Source organism: Poecilia latipinna, unplaced genomic scaffold (genome assembly GCF_001443285.1).
Source record: "Poecilia latipinna isolate Pla-1442-1.1 unplaced genomic scaffold, P_latipinna-1.0 Scaffold2123, whole genome shotgun sequence".
NCBI classification, from domain to species: Eukaryota; Metazoa; Chordata; class Actinopteri; order Cyprinodontiformes; family Poeciliidae; genus Poecilia; species Poecilia latipinna.
Genome location: NW_015114739.1, coordinates 40,030 through 56,046, shown reverse-complemented (window position 1 = coordinate 56,046; position 16,017 = coordinate 40,030). Strand labels below are relative to the sequence as shown.

The 16,017-nt window shown below is 39.2% G+C and overlaps 1 protein-coding gene across 14 annotated transcripts in view; it reads left to right on the top strand.

Annotated features, from left to right (window-relative positions):
* LOC106936350 (inositol 1,4,5-trisphosphate receptor type 1-like) overlaps positions 1-16,017 on the top strand; it is a 95,546-nt gene that overhangs the window by 47,406 nt on the left and 32,123 nt on the right. For 11 of the 14 annotated variants that reach the window (XM_015017296.1, XM_015017285.1, XM_015017297.1 and 8 more), the window contains 8 exons: positions 5,583-5,766; positions 6,102-6,367; positions 7,538-7,738; positions 10,022-10,132; positions 11,337-11,432; positions 11,522-11,656; positions 12,452-12,559; positions 12,995-13,226. In XM_015017296.1, coding sequence (XP_014872782.1) covers positions 5,583-5,766; positions 6,102-6,367; positions 7,538-7,738; positions 10,022-10,132; positions 11,337-11,432; positions 11,522-11,656; positions 12,452-12,559; positions 12,995-13,226 — 1,333 coding nt within the window. The remainder of the gene's footprint in view (positions 1-5,582; positions 5,767-6,101; positions 6,368-7,537; positions 7,739-10,021; positions 10,133-11,336; positions 11,433-11,521; positions 11,657-12,451; positions 12,560-12,994; positions 13,227-16,017) is intronic. The other 3 variants (XM_015017298.1, XM_015017289.1, XM_015017293.1) reach the window with 1 other exon arrangement.

Genomic DNA, 16,017 nt, shown 5'->3' with positions numbered 1-16,017 from the left:
AAGAACATCTTTTCAACACTTTCTCACTGCTTGAGATCCCTGAAACTCATAGGAGCAAACAGGTGTCGCCAATGTTACTCGAGAGGCTTGTTGTGGCACGCAGCTACCCCTTCCCAGACTGATCCCCCTCCCCCTCTGATCGGTTCAAGTTCACGGCTCGGCCACCTCTTGGAAAGCTTTAAAAAGATTTTGCTAAGTGAGTTTCCAGGCATCAATACCGTCAACATCCCAGCTCTCCTTTTGCCACAACACATCCTAAGATCGCTCTTTTTCAGATGTCACACTTTAAGGAAGTTTGCTTATTTCTGGGCAACTGGTTGTGTTCACTTTATACTTGTTACTTGATACTTCCCTGAGTTTGATTGGCTAGTTGCCTGTACATATTTCTGAGAAGACGCGTTAAACGATGGGTAATATGTGACTGTCTTGTGACCGCTTCAAGGAGTAGATCTCAGTGGATGGGCAGCTGGGCGGTGGCAGAGTATCCAAGCTTTGCTACCCAATAGGAACAGAGATGGCTTTGTCACTCACTGAGGTGTCGGGCTGCCGAGGCGGATAAAACCAGATAGCTGATGGTATAAACAGGCCTTACATAACTGGCTCGTGTTGAGGCCAGGAGCCAGAGTGGCATCTGACAGGAAGCGGAGAGGAAAGTAGACGCACTAAATAATCAGAGAGAAGGTCCCCGCTGTGCCTCCCATGTTGATCCCGTAGATTAGGAGAGAGAGTGGCGAGTCGGTCTGAGCTTACATGACCGGCAACAGCAGGAGCTGCACAGCTCCCAGCGGCCTTAATGGCTCTGTAGTGATACACAAAGAGGGTTAATCTTCCCTGTGGAGAAAGCTCAGGCTAATTGGCTGACTGACAGCTTATTTTAAGAATGACTCAACAGGCACTAGGGAGACGCACGTGCTGAACACATTGTCTAGAGAAGTTAATCACATTGGAAGCGGGGGCCTTTTCTTTTGAATTTGTTCATTTTCTGTCACATGATGTCTTGATGTGCTATACAGGAAAGGAATTGGTAACTTTACTCTGTGCAGGTTTTCAACATATTTGATAATTCGGTGCTGTGAAGGTGGATCTAAATTATTGTTGTAGCTCTGAGTGTATGATCAGGGTTGTTGTGCTGCTTCAAGGTGAACCCGTGTCTTGTTAAGTCTTTTTACAGGGTGTATGGCGCAATTGCCCTGTGTTTCTTCTTGCCACTCTGAAGTGACTCATAGTTTTCTAGAGTGCGGGACTAACACTCTTCCCATAGACAAACTGGTGGATCTCTGCTGATGCGGATAACTCTGGAGGAGCTGCAAAGGTGGCTAAATAAAAGCACATGCTCCTTTTTTCAGTTGTACAAAATGTTTACATTTTTATTGTTCATATACAGTGACTGTTTTACTTCCGCCCCTACTAATTTGTAGGACTCCGTAATATATCGGCACTGATATCTGTAGTGGCCAATGCTAGTAATTTTTTTTAACATATCAGTATCGGCCCGATAAATAAAAACGGGATATTAATATTAACAACCGATATTTATTTGCATCTTGTTGCGGTTTTGTTTCATGGGGATAGAGGAGAACGTTGGTCATGTGGTTTTTGTTTGGTCATGTGATAGCGATGCAGCACAGGATTGTGGGTAGATTAAGTAGCTGTGGTGATGATGTAGCTGTGGTGTATTTTTTCCCCAGGTGTCACAGTTGGTGAAATATATCTAATATATACAATGTCGATAAATATCAGTCATCTAATATGACACCAATATCTGATTTTGATATTGGCCCAAATTTTTATATTATTGCATCCAATATGAAATGTAGATGTGCATTCAAGGATTTTTAAATTTGAATTGAATCCGTCTGTAAATTTGTTTTGGTCTTCCGATATAAAATCCCCTCAAAAAAGACTTTGAGGTTTGTGTTTGTCACATAAAAGTTAATGCAGTATGAATACTTTTGCTCGGCTCTTTAACCATTGGACAGAAAAAAACTGTGAAACTGAACTTGCATTTAAATAAATTAATTTTTTCAACAACGTGGTTGTTTTACGGATATAAGCAAGGCAGTCCTTTCTTGTGTATAAATTCATGCCAACGGTAAAATCAATTTGTAAATCCGTCCTTGAACTGCAACTTCATAAGCAAATTAGACCAGTCTGAGCAAGCTTCTGCTGGTCTTACCAGGCGGTGATCGTCATCAGCAGATTCACTTTGGTTAAAAACAAATGAGGTTTGATATCCACCCGGAATCGGAGCAAACAGGGCCCCGATACAAAATCCGTACGCCATTCCTTTTGCCCAGGGGGCAGAATACGACTGCCAAGTGTTGGCAGAATGAATGCCTTCACATTGGCGAAGAAATTGAGTTTTTATGGACACGGTCATGAGTTCTGTTTTTAATACGCCGAGTCCTGGAGCTGTTATTTTTCTGTTCTTCTGAGTTTTCCCTCCATAAGAAAAAAAAAAAAAAGCCTGCTTGTTAATTAGATCGCTATCACTAAATGTTCCAGGAACAAGCAAGAAGAGAAAATGGTTGCATAAAGGAAGAGGAGAAAAACATTTTAACATATGAAGGGGATTCGTTTTCCTTGGGACTTGCCATGCCCACGCCGCATGTCTGCGCTCAATGGCCGGCCCTGTTTGCTGTTATCAGAGATTCCCTGCGCAGATATGATACTTCAGCTGTGGTTTTCATTGTTTAGACATTTCCCCTATCTCAGACAAGTAATTTAGTTAGGCTGGACCTGGAAAGAGTCTTATGCAACAGGCTTTCCAAACTGCCCCAGTATCTCTACGTGATAAGTCCTGCTTACATGAACCCCGGGCCCCAACTCCCTTCCTACTTTCGGACTCTTTTCCTCTCACACCACACGTTCCCTTCGTGCCATTCTGGCAATGAAAGTAGGGCAGGGTTTTCCTCTCTCTCTGTCTCTCTCTCCCCTGCATCTGGCCCTCCTCAGCTCGCCCTCTGTGGGCTGATGTAACAGTGTTTAGAGCTGAGGTGCTGTGTGCCCTCACTGTAACCACTCAGCTGATTACATGTCTTACGTAAAGGGGGAAGAGGATGGGGGTGGGATTGTTGCAAGGAAAATGGGGCAGAACAGACGAGTGGGTTGCAGAAAAAAATAAAACGTACAACGCTGTCGCACAAGATTACAGTGTGTGTACTCACACTAAGTGTAGAACATTTGATTCCCTCTCATTTCTCCGGCCAACTTTCCCCACTTACCCAAGTAATTACATCTGCGAAACGTCCATTAGGGTCTAGCCCAGTTTGTGTTTGAAGCTGCTAGCCTCGTGTTCAAAGCGTGCTCGCTTTTGAGGTATGTGCATGGGCAGCACGTGGACGAGTTGTGGGAGTGGTTGCACGCCTGAGAAGCCGTTAGTAGTTGGTTGCAGGCTAATCCCAGATCTCGTCTTGGGTTCCGCTATCGATGGGGAGAGCGACTCAGAGACGTTGACACCCAGCATTGTCCGCAACATGCCACAAATACGTCGCTGGCCAAGGGTTCAAAGGGCGCACAGGGTAATGTCAGGTCAGGTGAGCGAGGAGGAGTGCTAAGCTTGTTTTCCTGTGAAATGACTCTTATGTAACTGTGTCTAACCAAACAACTGACTCACAGCTTTGCCACAGAAGCAATAAGACAATAAAAACAGTCATCTGCAAGAAATAACAAGGGAAGTTGTATTCAGTGAAGTGGAATATTATCCAGTAACTCAACTCATTAAGTGAAGCACACTGTGTGGATTGGTTGGAGACCAGTGTGTTCAAACCTTTACTTCTGTTAATTATGATGATTTTCTGTTTATAGCTAATGAAAACACAACATTAATGATGAAAGTATTACATCAGACCAATAACTAGGCCTGCCATGTTAACGCAATTTGCTTGACAATAAATTGCCCTGGTAATAGTTGCGATTAATAACAGTATAGTTGTTTTGAGACCATTTTCAAGTAACACTGTGTATTTATGATGGTATTATAATGCAACATCACCCTCTCAGTTGACAATAAGCTTTAATTTTGTAAAGAACTTTTATGACTGGAACTGGAAAATATTTCAAATATCCAAAATAAAAGACAACAACCAAAAACTATACAGAAATAGGAATTAAAAAAAAAAACACACACGCACACAACCAAGTCATAAATAAAATGTATCATAAATAAATCATCAGAATGGAAATGATCAAACTCATTTTAATTTATCTTGGAATTAATTGCTTATAGCGACGGACTTACTAATAACATTCATTTTTAATACAGAAATGTTGGACAAATGAAAAGCATGTTTTATGTCAAAAATGGTAATTTTTAAATATACTTTTAATCTGACTAAAGAGCCTCATTGGAACTCTTTAAAATTAAGTAGAACTGGATATTGTCACTTTAAAGGATGTCAAACAGAAATATTGTTTTAATAAACAGGATTATTTCAAGTCCTGCATAACACACTGCTGGGTGTAATAGTTGGCATTAAGTTGTTGTATTTTGTATATAAAGAATAAGTCATTAATGATGTAAAGGATAAGTAGTATTATGTTTCATTGTAGTCAATTAGGCCAGTGTTTATAGATGAATTGAAATCAAATCCACCTATTGTCAATTCATTGTAAAGCAAACACATAACATACAAAAGGATAAAAGCACAAATCAGGTGAATCAGTGCATAATTGCAGTGATATTGTACCAAAACTTGGCACAGGTTTATCATTCTAACAGCTTGTGGCAGGAAGCTGTGTTGCAATACAATGGCTCTGCCTTCGAAGGTTTATGAAGTAGATAAATACTTAGTAAATCCTCAGCAAAGTTTTTGTTAAAAATTGTCTTTAGGCTTAACTAGTCCATATAAAATGTGGTTTTTCTAATTCCAAGGTGCCAATAAAGCACTGAAAATGCCTCCCTTCTGTGTGTTTCACAAACTAAATAAACAAAGTAAATCTAAGAAGTGTTTTAGAAAATCTGTATATCAATTTGTATAATATCTGTATAATCAATTTGTGGTTTGACAAAAAAGAAATGGATTTTTCTAGAGATAACCAAATGATGTCCTAAAACCAAAACCATGGTGAAACAACTTTTTAATTGAAAGCTAATACGCAGCTGCAAAGCAAATATTAGCTTTAGCATTGGTAGCTGCAAACAGTTAGCTAGACATAATAATTACACAGCTATAAATCTTTTGTATCTTATCAGTCACTGTCATCCACAATGCTGCTGAAATAGTCTAATATGTGTGAAGTTTAAAGCCCACACTTTTTAAGCATCGCGGTGCTAAATATTAGCTTCAAAAGTAATATACAAAGCTAATATTTAGCACTGTAATGCTAAATAGTAGCTTCAAAGAATTTCACTTTTTCAGCTGCTAGATAGCTCTTCAAATTTCAGACCTCATTTAGAGAAGAACTGTTCATATCATATCTATCTTTTTGTTTGTAATTCTCAAAACAAGGAGAATTAACGTAATGTTGAATCCCACTGATGTCCTTATTTAGAGGTAGTAATTATTGTGCAGGGAAACTAAGCTAACTAAGCTTTTTTTTTTTTAAAACGCCTTTTTTCTCTGCCTCTCTTGTTCTCCCAGAGGTCCTTTTATAATCGTTTAACTGGAGACAACAAATCAGAAAAATTCTTCAAGGTGTTTTATGAGCGCATGAAGCTGGCACAGCAGGAGATTAAAGCCACTGTGACGGTCAACACCAGTGACCTGGGGAGCAAGAAGAAGGACGAGGAACCGCCAGACAAAGATATGCCAACACGGAAGAAAGGTGAGGAAACTGTAAGGAGTCTGAAATATCATCAGATTAGGACTAGAAGAGGCTATAGAAGGAAACATTGGCTCTAAAACTCAAATGTGAATTCCTAATGCAAAAACAATTGTCAGTTTTGCACTTTATTTCATTTGACTCCCTCATCTGTAAATATATGTTTAATGTTGCTCTAATACTACAAAATGGAGCAATAATGAGGCAGATCTTAGTACAGCAGGAGTACAGTGTGGCAATATTTAGGTTGTTTTATGAATACCGTACTGCTTGTCAAATGAAGAATCTCATTTCCATTATTGTCTCTATTTGACTCACTTTTCTATAATTTTGGTTAGTGAAAGACGTGCCGGTGGTTGCGATGGTGACCGAGGAGGTGAAGGAGCAGCTGGTGGAGGCCTCCGCCGTCACCAAGAAGGCCTACGCCACCTACCGTCGCGAGGCGGAGGCCGAGGAGCACCAGGCGGCCGCCGCCGACGGCGCCCCCGTTCCGACCACCGACAAGAGCCAAGACGAAGGCGAGATGAGTGTCATCATCACCATCATGCAGCCCATCCTACGCCTCATGCAGCTGCTCTGCGAGAACCACAACAGAGACCTGCAGGTCAGCCGGCGTTTATCGTTCTGAGTCTGCGGGGGACGTTGGCGTGCGTAAACGGTTCCCCCGACCTCTCATGAGTCGACAGCAGGCCTTCCTTACCCTGCCGCTTTGAATCTCAATCATCGCACTCGGTTATACAGAAACGAAACCGTGTTGAAAATAGTTACCGGTTGCAGAACTTCCTGATGCTGCTGTTTCCATATCTTTAATGTCTTGGTCTGGTTTCACTATGATGGTGCGTATTTGTAAGCTCCTGCAGCCCAGACAGAACACTTCCTTCACGCACAGATTCTGTTTACTCTCTAAACTGGGACGGGTATTTTTAAAACCTGGTGTCTGGATGACCCTGTATCACCCGCCGTCTCCTCCCAAAAGGTGTAAGATATTAAAACATCCTTTTGTAAAACAGTGTTTTAGAAAAGTATGTAAACCATTTAAACTATTGAATTTTGTGTCACTTTAAACTCCCAAATTTAAATGTCTATGATTTAAATCTCACATTGAGATAGACCAACACAAATAAGTGCATAGCTGAAAAGTATAAGGAAAACGATGCATATTTTTCACTTTTGTAAAGTTTGCCAAGCACTTGTATAAAAAAGTAGCTGTGACAAAGTGCTGTACAGATAATAAACATTCACAACATGGAAAGAACAAAAGACAACAATAGAAACAGTTAAATGCAATAGCGTAAGTAAGAGCAAATTGTGTGTTAAAAGCCAATGAATAAAAATGTATCTTAAAGAGTCTTAAGAGTGGACAGTAAAGTTAGTCTTAAATACATTCATCGCAGGTCTTAAAGTTTGTTATTTCAGGACACTTGAAAGTAGTCAATAGCAAAGATTAATGAGTAAATACTTAAAATATTTTAAACAATAATCTAAGGGACCTGTACGTAAATACACATTACAATTTTTGAAAGAAAAATTGTAATGATTCTCAGTTATTATGTTCTTGTTATGTTTTAGTTTTACATAAAATCCTGCGCTGAAATGTGTGGTCATGTGAGAAAATCTTATTTAAAAACTAAAGAGGTATAAATTATTTTTCATGATATTGTTTTATATTTACTCTCATAAGGACACAAACCTTACTTGAGGTCATTTCCATATGCACTGCTGTAGAGAGAATTAACCTATTAATATTTTCCCACTTTTTCTTGTCATTCTCCAGAACTTCTTGCGCAATCAGAACAACAAAAACAACTACAATCTGGTGTGTGAGACTCTTCAGTTCCTGGACTGCATCTGTGGCAGCACCACCGGAGGTCTGGGGCTGCTGGGACTCTACATCAACGAGAAGAATGTCGGACTGATCAACCAGACTGTGGAGAGCCTGACGGAGTACTGCCAGGGCCCGTGTCATGAGAACCAGGTGATGAATCTCCTCTGAACACTGCTCATACAAGAAGAATCACGCTTTGACGTCAACATTGTAATACTTACCATTTGTATTAAGTTCTAGGTGTATCTTTATTATTATTTTAAGGGACGATTGCCAAAATGTAGTTATGATTGGTTGTTTTCAAGTAGCTCTGTCATAACATTCTGGTCAAGTGTGAACCTGGTGACTGAGTAAAGCCAGTGGCCGCATGAAGTGATTTCAGTTCCTCTAGATGTTGCTGGAAAGGGGATTGCCAAACTAAAAACGGCTCTCCATTTAAATCCTGTAACAAGGAAAACACTGAGATACTGTGTTTGGCTGCATAACGCTGTCACCAGCAGTATTTCAGTCTTGAATGAAAGCGACTATGCCGAAACGAATGATTTGTTTGCTACAAACCATGAATATTCGAAAGAAGCAAAAGGACGTAAAAGTGGTTGGGGTCAGGTTGGTCATTGACCTGCTTCAAGTCATGTGAGTCCTTAGGCTCACATGAGGGAACACTTAAATATCTTGTTCATTCTTCTGGCTAAATGAATATTCCCTGAATGTTATTAAAACCATGCAGAAATAAACCTAAATGTGCCTTTGTAACTTCTGAGTACAATTAGAAGTTATCCATATTTGACTTCCTGCTTGTGGCCTTTGTTTAGTTGAAAGTTCCTCTGGATTTTTCTGTATTTACCTCCATCCATCTTCCACCAATTCTGACTAGTTTACTTGTATGCTGCTGCCACCGTCATGTTTCATTGTGACGTTGGTGTGATGTGCAGTACTTCAAGCATAGTGTTCGGCATATAGGCGATAAAAGGTTCACTTTAGTCTCATATGGCCAGAAGATCTTCCTCCACATGTTTTCTACGTTCCCCACAATTTATTTTTACTGCAAATCCTTTTTATGCCCTTACTTATTGATTTGTAATAGTGACATTAAAATTAGTTAAGGCTGCATTCACACCAGCCATGTTTAGTCCACTTTAATTTAACCCTAGTCTGCTAGCTTAGAAAGTCTGGTTTGTTTGGGAAGGCATGAATGCCATCTACCTCTGATGCGGACCAAAAAAGCAACGGGTCCACCTAAAAACCTTGGTCTCGGTTTGTTGAAGTGAACTCTGGTCTGGTTTCTCAGTGTCTTCTTCGGGGGATTTTGTGTCGTTTCCTTCAGTGATTGTTGGTGCACCATCCTCACAGTCAAGGGGAGTAATCAGGTTTTTCAAAGGGTTTTGTTCATTTGACATGGTACAGTGTGAAAGAGAACCACGCCATCTGAAAATGTGATAAATGTCACAGTTGTGGTCACCAATCGAACAGTCTCTGTCAGGTGTGACAACACCCTAAAAACAACCTATCTTCAGTATTTCTGATTTTTTAAAAAATCTTTTTTATAGTATTTGTTTTTCTATTTTCTTTTCCTTAGTGAAAATATTTAAAGAATGACAACGTGGATGTGTTTTTATTAAACTTTTTGGGAGAGGAAGCAAAAGGTTGTACTGTTCAGTGGTTGGTACATCGTGTCTCTCTGGAATAAAGACGGGTTAAAACTCATCTCACAAACTACTTACTCCCAAAAGGTGATGAGACTTCACAGCCCAACCACACCACTGTGGTTTGATGTTCAGCGTTACCCCTTTCACAGCTGTCCTCATGACTCTTAAGCCCATAGAAATTATTAGGGAATATAAAATCAAGACTTTGAGAAAATTCCAAGCAGAGGAATTTGTTTTTTTTTCTTTGCAGTGCAACCATGCAAACATTTTGAAATACTTTTGTTTAGAACCCTGCTTCACTTTGAGGTTATGCAAAGCTTTCCTGACACAGCATTTCCTTTGAGTTGAGATCTGGACTTTGTGTTGTAGTAGCACATATAGACCCTCACATTTTGCTCTGTAATAATTCAGTACTCTGAGAACTTAATGGTGGAGTCAATGACTGCAGCTTGCGTTGGTCCTGTAACTGCAGACCAAACTTGAACCCCCGCCCCTTCCATTGGTCATTGTCATATGCATTGTTCATTATCTTCAGACATTATCTTCAGACATTATCTTCATTATCTTCAGACAGCTCCTCTCTGGTTTGATCTGCTTCGTAGATGGTGATCTTTTAGAACTGTTGTGGTTTGCTTAGATGAAATGTGCAACCCAAAACCCCCACTAGGCCAACCCTGCTTCAAGTTCATGTGTGATGTATAATGTTTAAATGGTTTTAGATTGGAAACATCTGTGTAATTTGTAAAACCAAAAAAAAAAAAAAAACTAATTTTCTTTTGCTTTCCAGAACTGCATAGCCACTCATGAGTGCAATGGCATCGATATCATCATTGCTCTCATTCTCAACGACATCAACCCACTGGGTAAGAAGAGGATGGACCTGGTTCTGGAGCTCAAAGTGAGTGATTTTTGGTCAATTCAATGGTTTTCAACAAAGGGGATTTGTGATTTGCTAGTTTATTTCTTTATTTCCTGACATGCAGCATATGTGCTGCATGTCTAGTTTCTACATGCAGCACATATGCCAGAAAAGAAAATAAGAGTCATTTTTGTTCAGTTGCACAGAAATATGTATTGCTCTAGCAGAGAAGGTGACAAATAAAGAAAATGTGTCTAATAACAAAAATTGTGCAATGTCAGCTCAAAAGTTATACATCACTGTGTTTGTCTTGGAGCAACTGGGGTTGAATCCAAAAGGGTGTATAGAAAATTTTGGAAAGTGTGCAAAGTAAGTGTATTAGTATTTCCATACAGTATCATAACTAAATAAATCAGTGATTAAACTTAGATTCTTATACTCCTGTACAAACATTTGCTAGTTAAAATTGATTATTGATCATGATGGTCCTCTTATTCGTCTATAATTTAGCATATTGTCGCCTTCCTAAAAGAATGGCCTAAAATTACTTAGGCCATTCTTTTAGGAAGGCGACAATATGTAATTTGATAGCCACAGACTGTTTTTGCACGTCTAGCACGTGATAAATACCACAAGCACGACTGAAATGCTATAGCAATAAAAACATTAATCTCATGCTTTGCTATGAAGATCCTTTGTCTGCGCTAATGAAGATAATTCACTTCTTCAATCTGAATTCTTGAAAAGGTTCCATCGGACATTAGTTTGATCTGCTTTTTGATCAATTCACCAAATAGTTATTTAACCACTTGGGGGAATCCCATAGACTCAGAGTCTGGTAAAAATAAAAAACAAATGACAAAGCAACCGGTTATAAAAAGAAAAATAACGTGGCAGAATGTGGTAAAACACTGTCCGTTTCACACCTTTGCATACCAAGCAACACACGCACTCAAAAAATTTAACTTTATTTCATCTTGTATTTATGATGAAACCTGTTTTCCAACACGTCAACACATGCATCAGGACAGGAAAAGGTGTGATAGCATCTTTATCTTCAGTTAAACATTTTACAACATCTTACTTGGCTTTTGTTGTAAGGTCTTCAGGAAAAGTTGCCTGTATTGTAAAATAGTAAAACATACCAATAATACCTCTTGCAGAACTGGCTCCATACAATACTAGCACATGAAAAATTTGTAAAGATGTCTACTACTTTTTCATCCACTAATTTCTTCCACAGAACAATGCCTCTAAGCTGCTGCTTGCAATTATGGAGAGTCGGCATGACAGCGAGAACGCCGAGAGGATTCTGTACAACATGAGGCCCAAAGAGCTGGTGAGCATACGCCGCACATAAAATCATCAAACATTAATTTGATGATTAATGTTCATTTCGTGTTCTTCTGACCTTGCGGGGCCTTGCAGGTGGAAGTTATCAAAAAAGCCTACATGCAGGGTGAAATAGAGGTGGAGGAGCCCGAGGAGGGCGAAGATGGAGAGGAGGAACATTCTGCGTCTCCGCGGAACGTGGGACACAATATCTACATTCTGGCACATCAAGTAAGCCTCCAAAGGAGAACCCATCCCCTCCGAATTCACATACAGCCAACAAATTTAAGTGACTTTTTCACTGTGTCATTTCCTATGACCGATTAAGAAACACGTATAGATGGATGCGGACCGGAGGCCGCTCCAAAAGCAGGTGGCGGACAATAGCGCAAAGCATTCTGGGTCTATAGAGCCAAAATAATAGAGTCCATAACTAAAGGGATAAAACGACTCGTGGTCTTTTGTCAGAGACAAAAGGAAGTCCTACAGCCACTAAACTCTGACACTACTTTATTTTTTGTTTACATTTTGTAAAGAAAGAAGTGGCGCTCAGTATCTTCGTCGCATGTTGATTCCTTCAGTAGTTCTTGGTGCAACGCCACCACAGGCAAGAAGGTGAACAGGTATTTCACTTAGTTTGGATCCTTCGACAAAGTGCAGTGTGAAAACGAGCGCCACCAGCTGAAAGTCTAGCAAATGTTGCAATTTTAGTCCCCAATAGACCCGATAGTCTACTGGACTATCGGGTGTGAAAACTCCCTTAGTCTTTCCTTTTCACATTTGCCCATATTACTTGACAATATTCAAGCTGAGACTACGAGCTTCATCAAGTTTACGACATCTTCTTAATAAAGCCGGAACCCTGCCCATATTCTTTACAAAGCTTCTTGACGTAGACTGTCATTGAACATAACTCAAACAAACAGCCATTCTTAGTGCAACGCCTTTGAATAAACGGCAGCTACACCTTTCTGAGGACTTCACAAATAATGGAAGTGCTAATTATCTGTGTCTGGTCTGTTTCAGTTGGCGCGTCACAACAAGGAGCTGCAGGCCATGCTGAAGCCTGGGGGGACGTACGGAGAGGGCGACGAGGCGCTGGAGTTCTACGCCAAACACACGGCTCAGATCGAGGTCAGCCGTTTAGCCGCCGTGCCTCGGCCAGGCAGAGCTGCTTGTAGTGGAGTTTTATATATTTGCTGCTGTCATCTCTGGCAGTCTTTTAAGGTTTCCTAAGAGACTGAAAAGATACTGCCGCGTTTTGGTAAAGAGATCACCCGAGGCGTGTCGTAAAAGGGTGTTTGTTGTAATTTTTTTGCACAGTTATTAGGTTTCATCACAGCGGGATGCCAAATACCTTTGGCATGCTCGCTCATTTCCCGGTGCAGCCTCGTAAGCAGAAGGAATGCAGATTGTTAACACCGATTTGTGCTTAAGTTGTCAGTGGGGTTTTTTTTCTTTGCAGAGTTCCAATGTTTTTCCAATGCAGCAAAAGACTGTATCGAACACCCAGTCAAAAGAGCTTAGACTTAATTGATGCATGAAGCTAATTGTGGTGGTTGTATTCAGATCGTTCGTCTGGATCGCACCATGGAGCAGATAGTGTTTCCAGTCCCCAACATCTGCGAGTTCCTCACACAAGAGTCCAAACTGCGAGTGTATTACACCACGGAGCGGGACGAGCAGGGCAGCAAGATCAATGACTTTTTCCTGCGTTCTGAGGATCTCTTCAATGAGATGAACTGGCAGAAGAAGCTGCGAGGTACTCAAGAGGCCACTGGTAACACAAACACCGTACCCTGTGCGTTTTTCTCCTCTACCTTTTTTATATCCTACTGCATAGTTTGTACTCCTTCCTTGTGCATCTCTCCAGGCTGTTATGGGAAATAAAATAAAAAAAGCATGAACAAGATTTTTTGAATACTTGGGGATTTTTTTTTCTTTAAACTTGTGACCTGACTGGATTTCCCAAAACATTTTGTTCTTCCTTGACACTCAGATGATCACATCACAGGCACTTGAATTATAGCTTATTTTTGGAAATGACAAAAACACTGTAGATAAATCACAAGCTAAAAAGTAAACAAAAGTGATTATAGCCTAATAAATTCTAGATCTGCTGATACTCATAAAATATTGAATCATACAGGTGCAAAAAAACAAATTAAAACATTTCTAAAAGCTTTTTTCTGAATTCACTGACTTTGGCATCAGGGGAGGAAAAATTAAAAACTTAAAAACAGTTGATCAGTTAAAATCCTTATGAAAATATTAATCACTTCTGTTATTTTAGTGTACTTTGTTAAAAACACTGTAATAAATAATTTCTGTGAAACAATTTATTTCCAGCTGTTTATGCCATAACAAAACAGATGTAAAAATTGCAAAAATCTAAAACATTTTGTGGTTTTTATTTAGAAATTCTAACATGAGGACAATTGATCAATTCTGATAAAAAAAGAAAGAAAGAAAACCTTCCAAATCTTTCCTGAAACAGTACTGCAAAAGTGTAAATAGTCAAATCATTGTTTGGTTAAAAGGGCTTGCAAAGAATTGATGGTTTGTTGTTTATTTGTTGTTAGATAAGGGGAAATGTGCAAACAAAAAAAAGCCGCAATTTATAAATAAAGAAATGGTTTTAAAGGTTTTAAACAATCTTTTGAGACAACAGTCAGTCTGCTTGGTCTGAATTTCAAAGGGAAAAAATAAAAAACAATGAAAACATTGTAAAAAGAAATGATTTGAACATCTTGGAAAGCAGTTCAACATGTAAGAAATCATTTGAAGGAAATAAGATTTAGATGAAACAAAAATGAAACGTGATTAATAGCGAAACAGACAGTTCCACTGAGTTAAAGAGAAGCAGCCATGGACAGGGATTTTTTTTTTCTCTTTTATGCACTGCTTAAAGAGTCTGGAACATTGGTTTTGTCCTGTAAAATATTAAAAGATGGTTGTGTGAAGAAAACAAACATTTCCATAGTCATTGATGATATTGGGTCATATGTCAATGAAAGTCGAGGTAGTGCTTAAAACTTCTTCAAGAAGTGAGCACTCTTTAGCTGTTATCGCTCACTCAGAGGATATATATATATATATATATATATATATATATATATATATATATATATAAAAGATGAGAAAATAACTTACAAAAACTCAATCTTTTCACAAAAATAAAAAAGTGACCCAATCCAATACTTTCAGGCTCAATCTTGACGCTGCTGCTTAAGAATGAATGAATATGAAACTACACAACATTTTTATACATTTAAGCTAATTTTCATAAGATTACAACATTTAGATATCTAACAAAGTAAATATATGTCCTATTTGCAATAATGTTTTCCCTTTTAATGATTTGTTTCCCCACAAATACCACAACTGAATAAATGTCCAGTCAGAGATTATTGATTGGAGGTTGTGATGCAGTCCTTCCTGTTTTTTTTTTGTTGGTGGTGTTGTTTTTGTTGTTGTTTTTTTTTTTTTTGACAAAATTCAAAATTGAATGAAATTTGTCATAGTTAATCAATCAATCAAATTTTATTTGTCCATATATAAAAGAGATGAACTCCTTTTATCATGAATCCTGGAGGGATGCAACAGGAAAAGCCAAGTAAACCTTTATCGAGTTAATATGGACATGTTGTGTTTTTTATTAAACTGTAATGAATATTAAACAAATTCAAGCTAAACATGATGTATTAAGAATCGTTGAACCCGTAACAAGTTAGTGAATGTTAAGTTGCAGTGGACAGTTAACACACTACTGTACTCAGCTTTGGGTTTTACATGTAGTATCTAGGGTTGATACTATTAGATAAGTGTCTGAGTGTTTTCTCCTCTTTCATGGTCACCTGAAAGCAAATGGCCTTTCTGACAGGATTTGGCTTATCTGGGTCCTTTGAGTGTGCTCCGTTTAATGGGAATCTTGTGACCTCCTTCCTGTTCTTGCCAGTTGGAGCGATCAGAACCACTAATTGTCACTGAGTCTGGAGACAAGTCAAAGCAGCGTATTTAACGTTTCAGTGTAAAGCTACATATAAAAACTAAACCAGAGCAGAAAGGACATAATGAAAACAAACCAAAAAAAATAGGTTTCGTTTTCAGGTCGGGACATGTTCCTGTTGACCTCTGACTGATTTGGTTCTCAGACGACGCTTTGTTTACACTGCTCTCTGTATTGAGAAACATGTTCTGGCTTGTCCCATGGTCAGGCATGTAGGAGTGTTGCTGGTCTGCAGTGTGAAAACATGTGAGAAGCCACCTTCTGTTTCCTCTGCGAGTGAATCAGCACACCAGGAGTTTGTGCTCTTTCCGCTGGTGCAAACCACTTGACATGAATATAGAGCTTTCAGCTGCCAGTTCTGCTTTTCTGCAGAAAAGCTGGGCCCAAAATAACGTTGGCCCACGATACTGATCTCCTGACCAAGAGCAGCGTATATGTTGTGACTAAAATCCACTTTGGTGCAAAATGTCATCATGCCATCTGGTTGTGTTCCAGGCTGAATTTCCTAAAGTTCAGGTTGTTTTGTTTGGGTTAATATTTGAGGTTTAGAAAATAGAAGAATTGCAGTTCAGGTTGTACATTT